This window comes from Eriocheir sinensis, chromosome 37, assembly GCF_024679095.1.
Source record: "Eriocheir sinensis breed Jianghai 21 chromosome 37, ASM2467909v1, whole genome shotgun sequence".
NCBI classification, from domain to species: Eukaryota; Metazoa; Arthropoda; class Malacostraca; order Decapoda; family Varunidae; genus Eriocheir; species Eriocheir sinensis.
In genome coordinates, this window is record NC_066545.1 from 15,774,187 (window position 1) to 15,795,325 (window position 21,139).

Here is a 21,139-nt window from a genome sequence, read left to right on the forward strand (position 1 = left end):
GGATGAGGAGATAAACAGGGATCGGGATAAACGTTGTAGGGAGAAAAGATTGACTGGAAAAGAAGAAAAGGAGGAAGGAATGGAAGGAAGGAAGGAAAAGGGAAAAGAGATGACTGGAAAAGGAGAAAGGAAAAGAAAAGAAGGAAAGAAAGGAGGAAAGTAGGAAAAGAAAATAAGGAAAATGAAAAACAACTGAAAAAAACAACAAAAAAGTAAAGATTAAGTAGAACAAGAACGAAAGAAGAACGAGAAGAACAATATCACAGACAACGACAACAACAACAACAACAACAACGACAAGTACAACAACAACAAGAGCAACAAGAAAAATATAAGAAAGAAAACAAGAAAATAAGAAATAATAGAAGAAAAAAATAATAAGATAAGAAAAGTAAAAAATAATAAGATAAGAAAAGAAAGAATTGGAGAATAAGAATAACAACAACAATAATAATAATAATAATAATAATAATAATAATAATAATAATAATAATAGTAATAATAATAATAACGAAAACAACAAAACTAACAATAATATTAATAACAAAAAACAAAATATATAAAGAAAACAACAAAGAAAACAAAAACAAAAAACACCCATCGTACCATCATCAACCCATCATCACCTCCTCCTCCTCCTCCTCCTCCTCCCATCATCTTCTACTCACTAATGACGACGATGTTGCAGACGGCCATGATGAGGAGGTTGGCCAGCGTGAAGAGGCCGAAGACGTTGGTGTAGACGCGGTGCAGCATGGGCGAAGCGGCGCTGACGTGGATGTTGACGAAGCACCAGGAGCCGGGGTATTGGAGAGCGTACTGGCCCACGCCGAAGAGAGGCATGCTGCAGAACACGGCTGAGAACACCCAGATCCCCAGTAGTAGCAACCTGGAGGGGCGGAGGAAGAGAGGTTGATTAGTGTTAAAAGAGGAAAAAGAGGAAGAGGAGCAAAAACAGAAGAAATAGCACAGGAATGTCTCAGAACAGCGCGGGCACCCAGATGCCCAGTAGTAGCAACCTGGAGGGGCGGAGGAAGAGAAGAGAGGTTGATTAGTGTTAAAAGAGGAAAAAGAGGAAGAGGAGCAAAAACAGAAGAAATAGCACAGGAATGTCTCAGAACAGCGCGAACACCCAGATCCCCAGTAGTAGCAACCTGGAGGGGCGGAGGAAGAGAAGAGAGGTTGATTGGTGTTAAAAGAGGAAAAAGAGGAAGAGGAGCAAAAACAGAAGAAATAGCACAGGAATGTCTCAGAACAGCGCGGACAACACCCAGATGCCCAGTAGTAGCAACCTGGAGGGGCGGAGGAAGAGAAGAGAGGTTGATTAGTGTTAAAAGAGGAAAAAGAGGAAGAGGAGCAAAAACAGAAGAAATAGCACAGGAATGTCTCAGAACAGCGCGGACACCCAGATGCCCAGTAGTAGCAACCTGGAGGGGCGGAGGAAGAGAAGAGAGGTTGATTAGTGTTAAAAGAGGAAAAAGAGGAAGAGGAGCAAAAACAGAAGAAATAACATACGAAGATCTCAGAACAGCGCAGAGAACACTTAAATTCCCAGTAGTAGCAACCTGGAGGGACGGAGGAAAAGAAGAGAGGTTGATTAGTGTTAAAAGAGGAAAAAGAGGAAGAGGAGCAAAAACAGAAGAAATAGCACAGGAATGTCTCAGAACAGCGCGGAGAACACTTAAATTCCCAGTAGTAGCAACCTGGAGGGACGGAGGAAAAGAAGAGAGGTTGATTGGCGTTAAAAGAGGAAAAGGAGGAAGAAGCAGAGGAGGAGGAGGAGGAGTAGAAACAGAAGAAATAACACAGGAATGTCTCAAAACAGCACCGAGAACACCCAGATGCCCAGTAGTAGCAGTCTGGACGAGGCGGGAGAAGAAGAAAGAAGAGGAATACTGGGTTAAAAAAAATTCCTCACCACCAACGCAGCTAACAAATCTCCCTCACCTTGAACTTACACCCCCCCCCCCCTCTCTCACACCTAGCTTCACCTCGTCCCTAAATTACAGGTGTCAAGTCTAACCTCACCAACGCCTCCCTTCTTCTTAATGATCCAAACGACCGTGATTGCGACCTTTACCTGACCTCTCCGCCCCCTCCCGTAACCTTGAGAGAGAGAGAGAGAGAGAGAGAGAGAGAGAGAGAGAGAGAGAGAGAGAGAGAGAGGCCAGGTAATTCGTACAGATAAACGGTTAAATCTACCTGAATGGACCGTTTTAAATGTATATAAACAAAAGAACAGCGGATATGGCACTCAGCAGAAAATGGAGACTATATTAAACTGGGTGAAATGCATGAATGGGGGTGAGAGAGAGAGAAAGGAAAGGGGAACGGACAAAAAACAAATGAAAGAAAATATAGATAAACCTTAGCTCGTGTTAGAGAAATAGAGTGAGAGAAATGAGAGGACTAGGCTATTCACCGAGGGCCGGCCGGGATATTGTGTTCCGCTAATAACGCAACTCTAAAAACAGCAACGTAGAGTTAGAATATAATATAGTAATCTGTTGTTACTGCTAAAATAGTAACTTGTCTGTCTCTTTCTTCGTCCCCTTCCCCTCACCATCCTTACACCATTATCATCACCATTAGCTAATCATATCCCTCTTTATCCTTAGAGAGAGAGAGAGAGAGAGAGAGAGAGAGAGAGAGAGAGAGAGAGAGAGAGAGAGGGCAACGAAAACGATAAACCAGAACAAGACGAACAAGAAGAAAAGAAGAATAAGGAAAAGTAGAGAAAAAAAAAGGAATAGAAAAAGTAAGAAAATAAGCAGAAATAAAAGTCACGCCGAAGCAAAATAAAAGACGTGAGATAAAGCAATATAACCAAAACACCTGATCAATAAAAACGAGGAACATGAAATACAAACGAAGGAAAAGCAAATAATAAAGTTTACATAGATGCAGGTGACGTGACTAATGAGGGGCCCTTAATGCAATAGTTACGTAAAGGGCAGCACTGTACGCATTTGTCCCTTCCTTTTTTTAACACCAGACAGACGGAACAAGGAACACAGTGTTGCCACCTCCGTAAAAATACCTTTGAAAGTCGATCATCCCATTGCACGAAACAAACTTGGGAGAAAAGATTAATTGATTGCTTGATAGTTTATTGTTGCAAGTAAACAAGAAAAGATTGAATGAGATAGAAAAAGTAAAGTAAGATTAAATGAAAGTAGAGATTGATGAAGAAAAGTCTCACTCTCCTTCTCTCCCTTCCTGTCTCTCCCCTTCCCTGTCTCCCTCTCCTCCTTACCTCCTTCCCTCCCACTTCTCTTTCTCTCCCTTCCTCCCTTACTGTCTTTCTCCCTCCCTCCCTCTCTCCTTCCCTCCCTCCCTTCCTGTCTTCCTGTCTCTCCCCTTCCTTCCCTCCCTCTTCTCCTCCTCTCCCTCCCTGTCTTCCTGTCTCTCCTCTTCCTTCTCTCCCTCTTCTTCTCGCCCTTCCTCCCTTACTGTCTCTACCTCTCCCTCCCTCCCTCTCCTCCTCCCTGCCTTTCTCCCTTCCTTACTGTCTCTCCCCCTCCCTCCCTCCCTCTTCTCCTTCCTGTCTTTCCCCTTCCCTCTCTCCCTTCCCTCGTCCCTGTCCCCCTTCTCCTCCCTCGCTCCCTCCCTCCTTCCTCTCTCCCTCTGCTAAAATGATAAAGCGAAAATAAATGCCACAGCAGATTAAAACGAAAAATACCTCCATTTCATATATATAAAAATAGAAAACGGATGATTCAAGCGTGACAAAATTAATCAGCCCGTCCATTGCAGTTATAAAATAGTTGGCCCTGTTATCATTTACGGGGAAACTGCGTCGAGGGTGAGAGAAAGAGAAAATAAAATAAAATATAAAAAAATGTGAAGAGTGCGAGAAAGAGAAGAAGAGTGTGAGGAAAGGAAGAAGAGAGTGAGAAAAAGAGGAAGAGTATGAGGAAATAAAAAGGTGTTAGAAAAAAGAAAAGTGAGGAAAAGAGAAAAAAATGAGGAAAAGAAAACGAGTATGAGATAAGAGTGAGAGGAAAAGAAAAATTAAAAGAGAAAGAGAAAACAAAACTGTGAAGGCTGTAACATAAAAAAAAGAAAAGTTAGAATAAGAGGAAAAGTGTGAGGAAAAGAGGAAAAGTATGAGAAAAAGAGGAAAAGTATGAGAAAAAGAGGAAAAGTATGAGAAAAAGTATGAGAAAAAGAGGAAAAGTATGAGAAAGAAAGAAAAGAAAAGAGGAGTGTTAGAAAAAGAAGAAAACTGTGAGAAAAAGAAAGAAAAAAGTGAGGAAAAGAAGACGAGTATGAGGAAAAGAAAAATGTAAAGAGGAAAAGGAAAACAAATATGAAGGCTGTGAAATCAAAAAGAAGAGTCAGAATAAGAGGAAAAGTGTGAGGAAAAGAGGAAAAGTATAAGAAAAAGAAAAAAAGAAAAGAAAAGAAAAAAAAAGGTCAGGGCGTTGATTGTTTTAGTTGCTCCCTGAAAGTCAACAAGGTGATTAGTCTGCTGATGGCGGGGAATACTAATTAGGGAATGGGGCCGATTTTGTTATTTTGCCGGAGAGAGAGAGAGAGAGAGAGAGAGAGAGAGAGAGAGAGAGAGAGAGAGAGAGAGAGAGAGAGAGAGAGAGAGAGAGAGAAAGGAAAAAGAAAGAAAAAACGAAATAATAAGAAGAGAAAAAGAAAGAACGAGAAAAATGGAACAGAAGGAGAAAGAAAAAAAGAAAGAATGAAAGAAAATTAAAGAAAAAGTGAGGAATGGAAGGAAAAACTAAAAAAATGAATGAATAGAAAAAAATCAGAAGGAAAAAACGAAAAAATAAAAGAGAGAGAGAGAGAGAGAGAGAGAGAGAGAGAGAGAGAGAGAGAGAGAGAGAGAGAGAGAGAGAGTGTGTTCTAAGTTCGTGTCTCACCTGTGGAAGACAATTTACCTGTGTGTACCCTCTCCTTAAACAGTGCGTGAGTGCGTGTGTGAGTGTGTGTGTGTGTGTGTGTGTGTGTTAGAGAGGCGACAATTTTAACTTGTTTGGTCTCTACACAATTATAGAGTAGGAGGAGGAGGAGGAGGAGGAGGAGATGGAGGTGAAGGAGGAGGAGATGGAGGTGGAGGTGAAGGAGGAGGAGGGAAAAGAAGTGGAGGAAGAATAAAGGAGAGAAGAAGAAGGAAGAAGGAGAAGAAGAAGAAGAAGAAGACGCAGACGGCGAAGAAGAAGAACAAAAACAAGAGCAACAATAAGAACAAGGTGATGAAAAAGAAGAAGAAAAAGAAGAAGAAAAAAAAAGTAAAGACCTTCCATAATGTTCCCAGTGAATATAACGCTTATATCTGTGTTGATAGAATCTGTTAAAATAACCTCGCCTTGTGCTACCTAACGTCCCCAACCATTGCAACTAACGCTCGTATTTGTGCTTACAGAATCAATAGTATTAGCAACGTTACCAGATGATTGTACGCACATTGTATTCTTCGGTTTCTGATCCATAAGTACATCTCAAAAACGTCGATGCTTTGCTACGATAGTTTTGGGGCCTGAAACTGATAAATACGATGCTCTGAGTACGGTAATCTGGTCACGCTGGGTATTAGTTGTAGTAGCTGGCATTAATGTTCCTCGGGCCACTGAAACAGCCCATAAAGAAACCCAGAAAAGCGACCCCCGGACCGATAGCGCCAAAATGATCGTGTGGCGCTTCTCGTATATAGAGTGAATAAACGGAGCGGAAAATTCGGATTAGATGAAGTTATTAGAAGCGGAGCCGTTCGAGTTTGTTTATAAAGGGAAGAAAGAAGAGAGAAAAAGGAAAAGAAAGCAAGAGAGTAAGAGAGAGAGAGAGAGAGAGAGAGAGAGAGAGAGAGAGAGAGAGAGAGAGAGAGAGAGAGAGAGAGAGAGAGAGAGAGAGAGAGAGAGAGAGAGAGAGAGAGAAAGAAAAGAGAAAAAAGAAAATGAAAAGAAAGTAAGAAAAAGAAGGAAAGAAAATAAGAGAGAGAGAGAGAGAGAGAGAGAGAGAGAGAGAGAGAGAGAGAGAGAGAGAGAGAGAGAGAGAGTAGGAAAGAAAGAAGAAAGAAAAAAGAAAAGGAAAAGAAAGCAAGAGAGAAAGAAAAGAAAAAGAGAGAGAGAGAGAGAGAGAGAGAGAGAGAGAGAGAGAGAGAGAGAGAGAGAGAGAGAGAGAGAGAGAGTAGGAAAGAAGGAAAAGGAAAGGAAAAGAGAAAGGAAAGGAAAAAAGGAAATAAAGAGAGAAAACGGAACAAAAATAAAACTAGAAAAAAAATGGAGTAAGCAAGTATCAAAAGGAAGAGGAAGACATTAGAGGAGAAGAAGAAGAGGAAGAGGAAAGAGTAAGAGGAGGTGGCGTAAGAAATAAGAAAAGTAAATGAAACAAACAAACAAAAAAAAGACAAACGTGGAAAAAAAGTCTGTGGGAATTTTTAGCCGAATCCAATAATCTCCGCGATATTGAAAACCGGAAACAAGAGAGAGAGAGAGAGAGAGAGAGAGAGAGAGAGAGAGAGAGAGAGATAGTTGCGGGTACACGGCGAAGCAATTGACCGGAAAATGAAAAAAAAAGAATCCGGTCACTATAAAATCCGAGACTGGGACACACACACACACACACGCGTCTGAATCCTGTCCCTCGTAATTAAGCCTAACGTCCCCTTCCCTCCCCCTGCTCTCTCTCTCTCTCTCTCTTATTTAAACATTAGTATATGGCAGTATATTTTTCTGAAGCTAAAGTTTCCCCGTCCGGTGGGGAGCTATTTGAAAGCCTCTACCAAGAATACATTTCTATTTTAAGCACTTATTTACAAGTTTTTACAATTATAAGCGTTTACATTTACGGTTATACGGTGGGTCTCTCTCTCTCTCTCTCTCTCTCTCTCTCTCTCTCTCTCTCTCTCTCTCTCCTGGACTAAGGCATGGCACGAAATGACCCCCTTAAGAAATAATATGGACCTGAGAATACCAATCTGAGACACTTCCGAACGACCCCCTTAAACCTCCTCCCGCTAAGTAATCCTCATACTTACATCTGGAAACGACCCCCTCAATGAACCTTCCTTCCGTCCGCTCCCTCCGCCCACTTACTTGGTCCTGGTGGTGGTGATGTTCTTGTTGTAGAAGTAGCCGTGTCTGATGCCGATGAAGCGCTCGACGGCCATGGTGGAGACGAGGAAATGCGTGACCAGGCTTATCAGCATCATGGAGAAGGCGTGGAAGTTGCATAGCGGCTTCTGCGTAAGGGGAGAGAGAGAGAGAGAGGGTGAGGAGGAGGAGGAGGAGGATGTAGGTGTGAGAGAGAGTGGGAGGAGAGAGTGAGAGGAGGAGGAGATTGGTGTGCAGGGAAGGAGAGAGAAAAAAAGAGAGATATAGAGAAAGGAGGAGGAGGAGGAGGAGGATGTAGGTGTGAGAGAGAGTGGGGTGGGAGAGAGAGAGGAGGAGGAGATTGGTGTGCAAGGAAGGAGAGAGAAAAAGAGAGATATAGAGAAAGGAGGAGAAGATAGCTGTGTAGGGAAGGAGAGAGAATAAGAGAGATAGAGAGCGAAGGAAAGAGAAAAAAGGAAGGAAGAAAGCATGAAAGAGAGATAAGAAACGAAGAGAAAGAGAAAATAAAAATGAAAAGGGAAAGAAAGGAAAAGAAAGTAAGAAAGAGAAATAATTAGTAAAAGAAAGAAAAGGAAAGAGAGGAAGAAACAAAGAAGAAAATAAGAAAGGAAAATAAAAATGGAAAGTGAGAAAGATAAAGGAAAGATTGAAAGAAAACTAAACAACAACAACAACAACAACAACAACAACAGACAGACGCAAAGATCGAAAAAAAGAAAAAAGAAAAAAAAGTAGGAGGAAAAAAAACATTACATTGAATATTGCTTCTAATGGACTTGCTTTAATGGTCTCCCTTCCTCCCTGTCTGTCTTTCTTTTTATGGCTTAGTGTGTGCGTATATGTGTGTGTGTGTGCTCCCTCGCTGAAAGACGAATTACCACACGAGGGAGAGAACAGACACAGTAATGGGGGAAATTCCTGCCAGCCATTACTGCGGGTGTCTGTACAAGTCTGTTTTAGGGCCACGAGAATGTGTGTGTGTGTGTGTGTGTGTGTGTGTGCCCTTATTCACTACGATGGGCCAGAGAGAGAGAGAGATGAAAAGATAGAATGGAAGACAGAAAGAAAGGAAGGAAGGAAGGAAGGAAAGAGAGGACAAGACACGGATTGACTAAGGAACTGACTGACTGACTGACTAGCGGCTTAATGAAGTGAGGTGAGTGACTGACTGACTAACTAACTAACTGACTGACTGACTAGCGGGTTGATGGAGTGAGGTGAGTGACTGACTGACTAACTGACTGACTTACTGACTGACTAGCGGCTTAATGGAGTGAGGTGAGTGAGTGACTGACTAACTGACTGATTGACTGACTGACTGGCGGATTAACGAACCAGCTGATTGAAGTAGTGCATGAGTGAGTGATTGAATGAGTGACTGAGGAAGTGGCCTGTGATAGAAGGTGAAGAAGGCAGAGAGCTGGGAGATTAGAAAATGAAGTCCTCCTCCTCCTCCTCCCCTCCTCTTCCTCATCTCCTCCTCCTCTTGCTATTCTTGGGGTAGTGAGATTACCGCCCACCCAAACACACACACACACACACACACATACACACACACATACACTCCCACGATATCTCTCTCTCCCTCCCGTCTTCTTTCATTTTTTTTTTTTAGCTTCTCTTCCTCCTCCTCCTCCTCCTCCTTTTCTATTTTGGTATATCACTTCTCCTATTCCTCTTCTTCCTCCTCCTTTTCATGTATTTCTTCCCTGTTCGTCTTATTCTCGTTCTTCTTCCTCATCCAAGTGTTCTTCCTCCTCCTCCTCCTCCTCTTCATCATCCCTTCTTTTCTTCCCCTTCCTTCCTCTTTTTCGATCTCCTTCCTAATTCTAGCATTTCTTTTCCTCCTCCTCCTTTATCACCCTCCTCCTCCTCCTCCTCCTTCATCACCCTCCTCCTCCTCCTTCATCACCCTCCTCCTCCTCCTTCATCACCTCTTCTTCCTCTCTTCCTCACTTCCCTAAAGCAAAGCGTAACACGTTGTCGAGAAGCGCAGACTAAATTAGAGTTCAGTGTGTGTGTGTGTGTGTGTGTGTGTATGCATTAAAGGTCAGGGAGAAGATTGGAGGAATGGCTGATAAGAGGAGGAGGAGGAGGAGTTTATTGAGAACGTGACTTGTGTAGAGGAGTTGGAACAGTGCATATATACCCTCCTCCTCCTCCTCTTCCTCCTCCTCCTCCTCCTCTGCATACCATGAGACCTCAATCACCAAATTCAAATCTCCTTCGTCATCTTTGCTTTACTTAATAGATAGATATATAGATAGATTGATAGGTAATGATATGGCAAAGAAACGGATGGTGAGGATGAAGAATGGGACGTGGAGGTGGTGATGATGGTGGTGATAGGTGGTGTTGATGGTGGTGATAGGTGGTGGTGGTGGTGGTGATGGTGGTGGTGGGTAGGAAAGTAGGTGGTGTTGTTGCTGGTGGTGGTGGAGGTGGTGATGATGGTGGTGTTAGGTGGTGTTGTAGCAAGCTGGTGGTGGTTAGGGTAGTGGTGGTGATGTTGGTGGTGGTGATTAGGGAAGTGGGTGGTGTTGTTGCTGGCGGTGGTTAGGGTAGTGGTGGTGATGGTTGTGGTGGTGGTGGTGATGGTGGTGGTGGTAGTTAGGGAAATAGTGGTGATGATGGCGGTGATAGGTGGTGTTGTTGCTGGTGGTGGGGAAGCAGTAGGTGGTGTTGCTGGTGGTGGTTAGGGCAGTGGTGGTGATGGTGGTGGTGGTGGTTTGGTTAGGGAAACAGTGGTGATGGTAGTGGTGGTGGTGGTCATCTCCTTCAGGTCAACACAAGCACTGGATGATGGTCACAAGTGTTCCCTCGTCCTTGGCCTTGAGTTCCCAGTGTGTGGAGGATAACCTCGCGTGGGCCGCCCAGGACAAGCACACACACCCCACCGTCTGAGCTCGTCCCTTCCCTCCTTCCCCCGCCGGCCCTCACGACCTTTGGCATCGGCCCATCTGTTTGGCCTTCCCTCTTCCTCTCCCTCTCCTGGAACACTTCGTCAGGGCCAGAATCACATCACGGCCCCGGCTAGACACCACGACTGTTGCTGGCTGGCTGACTGTTTGACTTGGTGGCTGGCAGACTGGCTGGGTGCATAGGTAGATTGATGGCTAACTGGCTGGCTGACTTAATTGGTGGGTAGCTGACTGGTTGACTAGATGGCTGACTGAATGGTTGACTGTCTGGGTGATTTTTTTTTTATAGCAGAGGAAACAGTTAATTGGGAAAATGAAAACAAAAACAAGACAATGCCCGCTAACCACTGCTATATCAGAAAATTGAATAGAGTGGTCAGAAGGGAGATCAATTTCGTATGGATAGATGGCTTGATGGTTGGTTGGTTGGATGGATGGATGGGTGGACAGATTAATAGATGGGTGACTGACTGGCTTACTGGTTGACTGGGTAGATGGATAGCCTGACTGATTGACTGACTGAAAGCGTTTAAGTCTTAGGCATACGAAGGAAGGCTGTTATTCCCTGGCTGCAGGCTGGTTAGATCACAAGACTGCTGACTAGACATATTCAGCCTCCTTTTTCCCTCTCCTTGGAATGGTTCATCTCCAGCGCAGAGGCATAATACATCGGTCTTTGCCTCTTCCTCTCCCAGAAACACTTTATCTCCCTCGTCTCCAGCACGGCGCGGTGGTTGTTGGTGCTTGGTTGTTGATTATTACTGGTTGGTTGGTGGCTGTTGCTGGCTGGTTGTTGGTTGTTGCTGGCTGATTGTTAGTGGCTATTGTTGGTTGCTGTTTGGTTGCTGGTTGTTGCTGGCTGGATGTTGGTTGTTAGTGGTTGGTTAGTGGCTGTTGCTGACTGGTTGGTGGGTGTTGCTGGCTGATTGTTGGTTGGTGGTGGCTGTTGTTGGTTACTTGGGGTTGGTGGCTGTTGCTGGGTGGTGGCTGTTCCTGGTTGCTGGGTGTTGGTGGATGGTTGGTAGGTGACTGGCTCTATACGAAGGGTAGTGGCCTCATGCATTCCAGATATTTTTTTCCAAGGATCTGGTCTGCCTTTCCTCTTCCACGATTTCCCCGAGCACTTCATCTTCCGCCCAGACACGTATCACTTATCGCAACGAAGGCATGCGGGTTGTTGCTGTCTCTGTCTGTCTGGATGTTTGTCTCGACTGTATGCATGTCTCTGCCTGTCTGTCTGTCTGGCTCAACGTTGCCAGATTGTCGTACTCAGTCTTTTATGTTTGCCGATTTCCGACCCCAAAACTGCTTCCTCGACCCCAATGACTGCCTTTCTATATTGTTATTGTTAAAATGGTTAATTATTGGTGTTTTTTTGGCAATAGCTATGGCTCAGAAACTGGTATATACGAGGCTCTGAGTACGATAATCTGGCAACGGTGTCTGGCTGGCTCGTATGAACGGCACACAACCACACTCAGTACAAAATTTTAGACAGGGAATTAACAACACGGATCCCGCTGCTTGGGAGAGGTTTTGAGCCGCACACGAGTGAAGAAAGTTGAGAGCATAATGTCATAGGTGGGCGTGACCTCGGTGCTCATCTCTGTCGCTTTACCACACATGACAGAGCTTTTTACAAGGAAGTAATGTAACAAATCGCTTAACCAAATGGGAATAAAACCAAAACCCTGTCCAGTAGAGGCGGCAGTGAGGACGCCTGCACGTGAGGGCTGTATAGGCAATGACCCGCACGCGTTACAGACAAGTTCTTTACCTGAAACTAAGCAGACGTGGCCGCTCCAGAAATTGCCAAACAAACCTAAAAACTTTCACCAGAGGCACGGATGACAACAGCCTCAAGACAAACAGACCTCGGCCGCTGGGAACAAACCTTTAAGCCTTATTCTTCAGCGGCAGAGGAAGAAGACAGCTTTAATAAACTTTCAACGAAGCGCCGTGGAGAAGAGGCACCAGTGAACGACACAAACATCAGCAGCACCAAGACTTCGAGGCGGCAGCAGGAACGGAAGGAGGAGGAAGAAGAGGAAGAGGAGGAGTTGAAAGCCGACGAGGAAAAGTTTGGCGGCCGGTGATGTCCTGTCAAAACTCGGAGCACCCTGAAAGCCGTCCCCGCATGGAAACGGCCGCGGAAACAACAGTCACGGAACACGAGAAGAAACGGAACGAAGGAAAATGTAGCAATGGGACTTCAGACTGCTTCAGGGGCACACTCAAACACCCTCGTACCATCTCCCTCTCTCGCTTTATCAAGAATATCAAGTTAGGAGCAGAACGAAGAACCCAAATAGGACTTAGAAATGGAACGAATTGAAATGTAGCAATGGGACCTTAGACTTTTTAAGGGGCACACTCAAACACCCTCTTACCATCTCTCGCTTTATCAAGAATATCAAGTTAGGAGCAGAACGAAGAACCCAAATAGGACTTAGAAATGGAACGAATTGAAATGTAGCAATGGGACCTTGGTCTGCTTCATGGACACACTCAAACACCCTCGTACTATTTCTCTCCCTCTTGCTTCATCGAGAATATCATGTTGGGAGCAAAACTGAGGACCCAAATAGGACTTTAGACTTCGTGAAGGGACAGACTCAGTGCCCTCGTGCGTCCCATACCGTCTCTCGCTTTCCTTATCGTAAATATCAAGCAAGGAAAGTCTCAAACAGGAAAGACTCCCCAGACTTTCTCAAGGACACAAACTCAGCCCTCTTCGTAATCCTACACACCCACCGTTGCCAGATTATCGTACTCAGATCATCGAATTTACCGGTTTCTGACCCATAACTATTGCCAAGAAACCTATTTATAAAGTCAAGTATTGAGGTGGAGGAGACAGTTTTTCGGTGGGAAGTCGGCAAATATAAGAGCCTGGGTACGACAATCTGGCAACGCTGTACATACCATTCTCTCTCTCTCTCTCTCTCTAGTCTCTATCAACAACATCAAGTCCGTTCGAAAATACACAATTCAGAGCCCAAAACAGAACTCCCTCACTCTTCAACCCCTTCCCCAAACATCCTCAAACACAAATACAAGTCTCCCTCTCCCTCGCATCGCTTCTCTTCGCCTCTCAACGAAATGAAGATCACGAGATACAGGACAAAGGGCGCGTCGGTCACACAGGAAAGGGACCTCAAACAGCGACAGCCTCGACCTCAGCTCTGGACGAGGGAGAAAACACCATCAGGAAGTGCTTGGCTATGAACCTCCATGTGCAATAGGAGGAGGAGGAGGAGGAGGAGGATGGTAGAGAACGAGGAAGAGAGAGTAAAGAAGAATAGAAAGAAGCGGAAGAAGTGCTTTGATATAGAAAAAGAGAAAATGTTTAAAGAAATAAGGAAAGGAAGAGAAGAATAAGAGGAAGAAGAGGAGGAGGGGGAGGTAGAGACAGTCGAGGAAGAGGAATAAAAAGAAGAGGAAGAAGTGTTTTGATATGGAAGAGAAAACGTTTAAAGAAATGAGAAGAGGAAGAGAGGGGGAGGAGGAGGAGCAGGAGGAGGAGGTAGAGATGGTCGAGAAAGAGGAATAAAAAGAAGAAGTGTTTTGAGACGAAAGAAAAGAGAGAAAAATAAAGGGTTGGACAAGAAAGAAGAAGAGGAGGAGCAGCAAGAGGAGGAAGAGGAGATAGTAACGAGGAAGAGGAAGAAAAAGAAGAGGAAGAAAGTGTTTTGAGATAAAGGAAAAGAAAACTAGGCAAGTGAAAGGTTTGGAAAAGAAAGAATGAAAAGAGAGAGAGGATTTTAAACGGGGTGGAAGGAGAAGGAGGAAGGAAGAAGAAAAATAAGATGAGGGAAGGGAAGGAGAGGAAACAGGAGGAGAAGAAGAAAGAGAAGAAAAAGAAAATGAGACAGGGTTGCATGGAGGAAAACGACGGCGACGAAGAAGAAAAAAACAAGAACAAGATGAAAAATAAGAAACAATAAACAAGAAAAAAATAGTGTAAGAGGAGGAGGAGGAGAGACACAAAAAAAACGAAGAAAAAAATGGAGGAAGAAAATGAAGACAAAAAAATCACCACCACCACCACCACCACCAGAAGACGTGGAAACAGGAACAGGAAGAGGAAGAGGAAGAGGGAAGAGGAAATTAACTCGCCATTCCTTCCCTTCTTCAGCTGTGGTTCTCGGGAGCGGCTCGGCGTCACACCCTCGACGCCGCAAAAAAGGCAAAGGGTCACTCACACTCTTGTAAACACTCCGGTACCCACACACACACAAGGCTTTCGTAGGAGTTTAGGGCATTTCCAGGGATAGTTTTATAACCCTGGTGGTAGCTTGACCCTTCTTCTGTACCGTGAACCTAAAAGAACACTTATTTGAAAGCGATTGATCTTGTTTTTGACCTTTGGAAATTGTTGACGCGAGAGACGGAAGGGTCTGAGGGTCGTATTTTAAAACATTTCGTCGCCCAAGTTCACATATTTAACAAGGCTTTCCTATGAGTTTTGGGCATTTCTAGAGGTAGTTTAATGTCTCTGGTGGTAGTTTGACCCTGCTTCTGTAACATGACCTTTAGAAAGAGTTGATGTGAGAAGCGAAAGCGTCTAAGAATACCATCAAGAGAATGCTGATCAAGTCCCGTCGCCAGAGTTCCGCGTAGGCCCGGCCGTTCAGGGGTCAGTGGCAGAGGCGGCAACGTGGGACCCAAGAAGCCGTTTCGTCCGTCACTCAGGATAACCACGCGTGTGACAGCGACCCTTTCTTTGCACGACCTGACTGAACTCTGTAGCACCAAGGTCACGGCCACGCACTTATATCCCTGACCTCTTGACCTACACGAAAGTCAGGTCAAGGAAAGACAGAACTAATTGACTCGTATTCACAAACTTTCCATGACACACACACACACACACACACACACACACACACATTTGGTAAGGTCTTCGTATCCTAGGTTGTATTAGTATTTCCATGGGTAGTTTTATGATACCTAGCGATAGTTTGACAAGGCTTCCCCACCATGAACGTGAAAAAACACTCATCTCCTTTGTGGCATATGGAAATAGATGTTATGAGAGCCTTGTCTTATGCTACCCTCAGCCTCCCTCCCTCCCTCCCTCGTTCCCCTCCTTGTCCTAAAACTTTATATATGTTAGCCCTTAAAACCAGAGCATCAAAGAAAATATAACAACTCCCGGAATCTGGCGAAGGATAACAATAACGATTAATTCTGGCGGCCGTTGTTGCAGCCCGCCCTGGTAACGATGCCCTGCGATGGGTGTGTTAGGGACGCACCTGCACGGCATTCCCAGGTGTTGCGTGAGCCTGTGATTAATGAAACGGTGCCCAGGTGAGAGGAGGAGGAGGAGGAGAAGGAGGAGAAGATGAAGAAGAAGAACAACGAGAACAAGAAGAAACAAAATAGGAAGGAAGAAGACTAGGAAGAGGGGGAAAAGGAGGAACTGGAGGAGGAAGAAAAGTAGAACAAGAACAAAAAGAACAAGAAGGACAAAAATAAGAACAAGAAGATTAGAAAAAACACATGAAGACACACAAGAACAAGAACAAGAAGGAAGAAGAGAAAGAAGAGAAGGGTGACGAGATTTAAGGAAGACCAGTAGTAGTAGTAGTAGTAGTTGTAGTAGGAGGAGGAAGAGGAGGAGGAGGAGAAGCTTGAGGAGGAGAAAAGAAGGAAAATAAAAGAGAAACAGTAAGAACAGGAAGAAGAAAGTGACAAAATATTAGGAGTACCAGTAGCATCAGTAGTAGTAGTAGGAGGATACGACGTAGAAAAAAAAGGCGTAGAAGCAGGTCGTCGTGGGGGAAGGGAGATCATGGTTACTAGCGGATGGCCCACAGATTGAAGGCGTCCAGCGGTGTTCATACGGCCAGTAATTCGCCAGTTAGTGCTTGAAAGGGTCGTTAGCGGGGCGGAGCGCACAGCAAGCAAGGGAGGGGACACTTAGCGGCCCAGTCACGACCCCGCGTACCACGAACACAACGAACCAGTAAGAGAAGGGTATGAGCCAATAAAATTTGCCCTGGGGATGGGAAGGGATAGAGAAGGTTGGGGATGGGATGGGGTGGGTGAGAAACGAAGGGTAGAGGAGGGGACGGGAGGTATGGGTAAGGGAATGGAAGGGTAAGGGGTGGGACGGGATGGGATAGGGAAGGGTTGGGAAGGGAAGGGATGGAAAATAAAAGTGAAGGGTGGGGAAGGGAAGGGATGGGAAAGGAAGGGAAGGGAAGGGGAAGGAATGGGGAATGGAAGGTATGAGAAGGGGATAGGTATGTAAGGTAAGGTAAGGGAAGGGGAGGGATGGTAGGGAAGGGTATGGGAAGGAAAAGAAAGGGAGGAGAAGGAGGGGATAGGAAGGGTAAGGAAGGGATGGGGAAGTAAGGGAAGGGTAAGGGAAAGGAAGAGAAGGGAACAGTAAGAGAAGTGAAAGGGAAGGGAAGGGAAGGGAAATGGAAAGGGAGGGGGATGGCAAGGGAAGGGAAGGGACGAGGAAGGGAATGGTAAGGGAAGGGAAGGGAAGTGAAGGGAAGGGAAGGGAAGGGAAAGGGAAAGGGAGGGGGGGAACAAGAGAAGGGAAGGGACGAGGAAGGGAATGGTAAGGGAAGGGAAGTGAAGGGAAGGGAAGTATGGATTTGTATCTTTATTTATGCAGGGGTGACAATTTTTGGTCAGGAACGGCAAATACTACACCCAGCTCTAGGAACGCCGATTTAGCCTCTCCAATAGCACAAAACGCATTAATAATTATCGCTTTTATAATAGTTAGTACAGTTTTGTGTCATTATTTGTGTGGATGTGATAGTTTTAGGTCAGAAAAATATAATATGAAGTGCTGAGTACGAGAGTTTGGTATGTCGCTGCCTGCATCCCCACCTCCATAAATAGCCTCGTATTAGGGTATCGCGTTACCTGTGATGAGTGAGGATTGTCACCTGAAAAGTACCTGTGCTTAGGGTAATTAACCGATAACGTACAGGTGTGAGAGAGAGAGAGAGAGAGAGAGAGAGAGAGAGAGAGAGAGAGAGAGAGAGGTAAAGAATGAGAAGAAGAGGAAAGAGAAGGAAAAGAAAAAAAAGAAAAAGGAGGGAAAAAAAGAGGAAAGGAAGAAACGAAGGAACAGAGAGAGAGAGAGAGAGAGAGAGAGAGAGAGAGAGAGAGAGAGAGAGAGAGAGAGAGTATAATCGTGTCGGCCATAAAGGTGATAAGCGCTCTACAGGTGAACTAATTAACCGCCCTTTTTGGTAACAGCGAGGTGATGATGGTCGTTATTCCTAGTCTTTTCCGGGAGAGTTTCGACCATATTAAGCTTTTTTTTGGTTATTTATGTTATTTTTTCCTGTTATTTTTTTCTTGTATTTATCTGCTTTGTTTGAGAAAGATAATTTAGTGTTTTTTTTATGATGCCTTTTTTTTTATTCCTCTTCCTCCTCCTCTTCCTCTTCTTCTTCTTCTTTTTCGTCTTGTTTGTCTTCCTCTTCTTCTTTGTCTTCCTCGTCTTCTTCTTCTTCTTCTTCTTCTTCTTCTTCTTCCTCGTAAATGAGATGGGTGGACTTGATTGTTATTATGGACTTTTATTGTAAAGTTCATTGCGTGTGTGTGTGTGTGTGTGTGTGTGTGTGTGTGTGTGTGTGTTCTCAGCTTTATTAGCCTCCCACGACCAGGAAGATTACCTGCATGATTAAACGTCTCTCTCTCTCTCTCTCTCTTACCTGTCCTCCCCTCACCTGCATGCAATTCTTTTTTTTTCTCTCCTTTCTCTCCAAGTTTTGTCTCAATTTCCTCTCTCTCCCCTTCCAAACCTTTGTTCTTTCCTCTCATTCTCTCTCTCCTCTCCTTACCTCCCCTTTCTCTCCTCTCCTTCCTTCCCTCTTCCTCCCTCTCTCCTTTCCCTCCCCTCCTCTCCTTCCCTCTCTCATCCTACTATCGTTTCTTCCCTTCCTTCCTCTCTCTCTCCATTACTGCGGAAAGAGAGAAAAGGGCAATTTGACGCTGTTAAAAGTCTGTTATTGTGCTGTTTCGCTTTTTTTCTCTTGTTTCTTTACCGTGTGTGTGTGTGTGTGTGTGTGTGTGTGTATGGCTGGCTGTCCTACTGTCCGTTTGTCTGTCCGTCTTAGTTTTCTGTTCGTAAGCCTGCCTGTCAATCTGCTAAGTACTCTGCCAGTCTGTCTAGTTATCTTGTTATCTATCCTGTTATCTGTTATCTATATGTCTGCTTGTATGCCTCTGTTTAGCTGTCTTGCTGTCTCTGTCTGGTTACCTGTCTGTCTGTCTGTGTGTCTGTACCTGTCTGTGATTGTTAAAAATACCTACCTGTTGATCTCATATTCTCATTTGGACATTCTTTACTTTTGTCTGTTGTGGGAGAAGTGATCGAGTAGCGGGCTTTTTTTTCTACACCCTTTTTGTTGCCCTTGAACCGTCTCCTTTGTTGTAAAAAAAATGTACATGGGGAACGGATGATGTGGAAGAAGGTAGAGGCGAGAGAATGAAGAAAATGGGAAAACAGACGGAAGGATAGATAATGATTTTAGTCCACCCTTGAAAGTTGACGATAGTAAAGCAAAAATTATATAAGTCTACCCTACGAATGACCACCAACACACACCCAGTAAGGGGAACATGCTGGAATGAGAAGGCCACGAATATACATTACTGCGCACGCCACAATTTGCTACACGCACGAACCTGACTTACAAGAACTACATAACGTAAAGAGAAAGAAAGAAATGACAAACGGCCGTGTTCCTGGCGCCTTCTAAGAAAACGTCAGCTGTTACCAACTCAAAAAACGACGATTGTGTTTAAACTTTTTCGCCTTCGTTGAATTCCACACAGCTCACTTGTAATTCCTCTTATTTTTTTTTGGTATAGTTGTTGCGCCATACTTTTATTAATAGTCATAGTTCATATTTTATTACGTTCAGCTTATGTCACCGGTAGGCTTTCTTGATGGGGCTGGTGGACGTGTTTTATAGTGGCGCCATCTTGCTTGGGTCATTCTGTTTCCCGGAGCTCATTTAATTTTGTGAGAGTTAATCTTGAGTCCGGGTTGATAGGTGGTCTTCAGGACAGCATGTGGGTAGAAACGTTGCCGGATTGTCGTACTCAGGCTCTTATATTTGCTGATTTACGACCCCAAAACTGTCTCCACCACCACGATAACTAGATTAATTTATAGTTATCATTGAAATAGTTAGTAGTTAGTAGTCAGAAACTGGTAAATTCAATGTTCTGAGTACGATAATCTGGCATCGGTGGTGGGTAGTTTTTACTTTTAGAGGACTCGGCATCTCACATCAACTATTTTCAAAGGCCGAAAACGAGATGAATCGGGGTTTTTCAAGAGTGGTTTTCATATTCATGGCACAGAAGAAGGGTCCAACTACTACCAGGGTCAATAAAAGTACCCATGGAAATGCTCAAAACTCCTATGAAAGCCTTGTCAAATGTGTGTGCCGGGGCGTCGATGACAGACAATTACCAGCTTGTAGCGGCGGGCGGGACTTGAACCTTTGTCCTTCAGGAAGCCGCTTTCGCACGCCAACCCCTCAGCTATTCTTTGAACCGTAAAAGTGACTCATGGAAAGATCGAAGGGAACGGAAATAGATCTGACTGGCTGATACTGGCTTGAACTGACCTCGAGGGAATGGCCAGGAGAGGGAAAGCTCGTAACATGGGCGTCACGAGATACCGCCAGTCCGATCCAGTCTGCACAAATATATCGCGCTCACACGCCAGTCTTAGAGAACAAAGACAAGCGAGTGTGGGTGTGAAACAGTTTTGGACCAATAAAGGGAACGATTACACCGAAACCAGCTGGAAAACATGTATACTCAGGAGAAAATGTAAATTCTCAAGCAAATTCGCGGTCACTTATCATGCACGAAGCTATAAAAAAAAACAAGAAAGAAAATGGGAAGTATGAAACAGTTTTGCACCGATAAAGGCAACGATTACACGAAAAATAACTAGAAAAAATGTACTCGGGAAAATATGTAAAAGAACTCAAGCAAATTCGTGGTCATTTATCACGTTAGAAGTCCATGAAACACACACAGAAGAAAGAAAGAAAATTAAAAGCGTGTTAGAGTTTTGCAGTGGTTCAACGAATTATCAAAACATTAACTTAGCCAGAAAAAAAAGAATGAAAGTGAAGCAGAAATAGCGTGTGTGCGATATATTTGTGCAAGTATGTCATAAAAGAGAGAAAATGGGAGGCGTGTACAGTTTCCCATGCATCACCTCAGCAGCGAATTATCAAAACTTTAACTTGTCCAGAAAAAAGAATGAAAGTGAAGCAGAAATGGCGTGTGCGATATATTTGTACAAGTATGTCATAAAAGAGAGAAAATGGGAGGCGTGTAACAGTTTCCCATGCAGCACCTCAACAGCGAATTATCAAAACATTACTTAGCTAGAAAAGAAAAAGAAAATACGCAAGAAATGGAAGCGAGAGAAAGGCTGAGAAAGTATGTAACGAAAGGAAGAAAATGGGAAGCGTGTTACAGTTTTGCAGTAACTCAACGAATTAGCAAAACATTAACATTAGCCAGAAAAAGAAAGAGAAAATGCGCAAGAAATGGAAGCAAGTGAAAGGTTGAGCGAGTATATTACGAAAGAAAGAAAACGGAAAGCGTGTTACAGCTTTGCAGTAGCTCAGGGAATTAACAAAACACCAACTTAGCCAGAAAGAAGAAAAAAATGCGCAAGAAAAGGAAGTTAGTAAAAGGTTCCGCGAGTATATGTCACGAACCCACACATTTATGAAAATTAGGAGAGTCACGAGAATCAAAAGAAATAAAAATGAAAATGCCAAGTCCCCCTGAATGCCCCCCCCCCCCCACCTCCACAAACGGTATATATTTAATGCACTTGGGAAATAATACAAATAAGAAAGAAACAAGAGAATACAAAAAAAAAAAGAAGAGAGAAAGAAAAAGATTGTATGACTTCATGTTGTCCAAATTTTCACCACAAGTTTGACAAGAAAAAAAAAAAAACATACTAAATTTCATAACGTAACACACACACACACACACACACACACACACACACGATATATAGATAGATAGATAGATAGACGGAGAGATAGAGAGAAAGAAAAAAAGGATAGACAGACAGACAATTAAATATGTAAACACCGCAACAAAGAACACACGTACGCA

The 21,139-nt window shown here is 44.0% G+C and overlaps 1 protein-coding gene across 6 annotated transcripts in view; it reads right to left on the reverse strand.

Annotated features, from left to right (window-relative positions):
* The window catches only part of LOC127008385 (prostaglandin E2 receptor EP4 subtype-like), a 132,353-nt gene that overhangs the window by 15,446 nt on the left and 95,768 nt on the right, over nt 1–21,139 (reverse strand). For all 6 annotated transcript variants that reach the window (XM_050880399.1, XM_050880397.1, XM_050880400.1 and 3 more), the window contains 2 exons: nt 7,053–7,198; nt 669–889 (listed from right to left, as the gene is read on the reverse strand). In XM_050880399.1, coding sequence (XP_050736356.1) covers nt 669–889; nt 7,053–7,198 — 367 coding nt within the window. The remainder of the gene's footprint in view (nt 1–668; nt 890–7,052; nt 7,199–21,139) is intronic.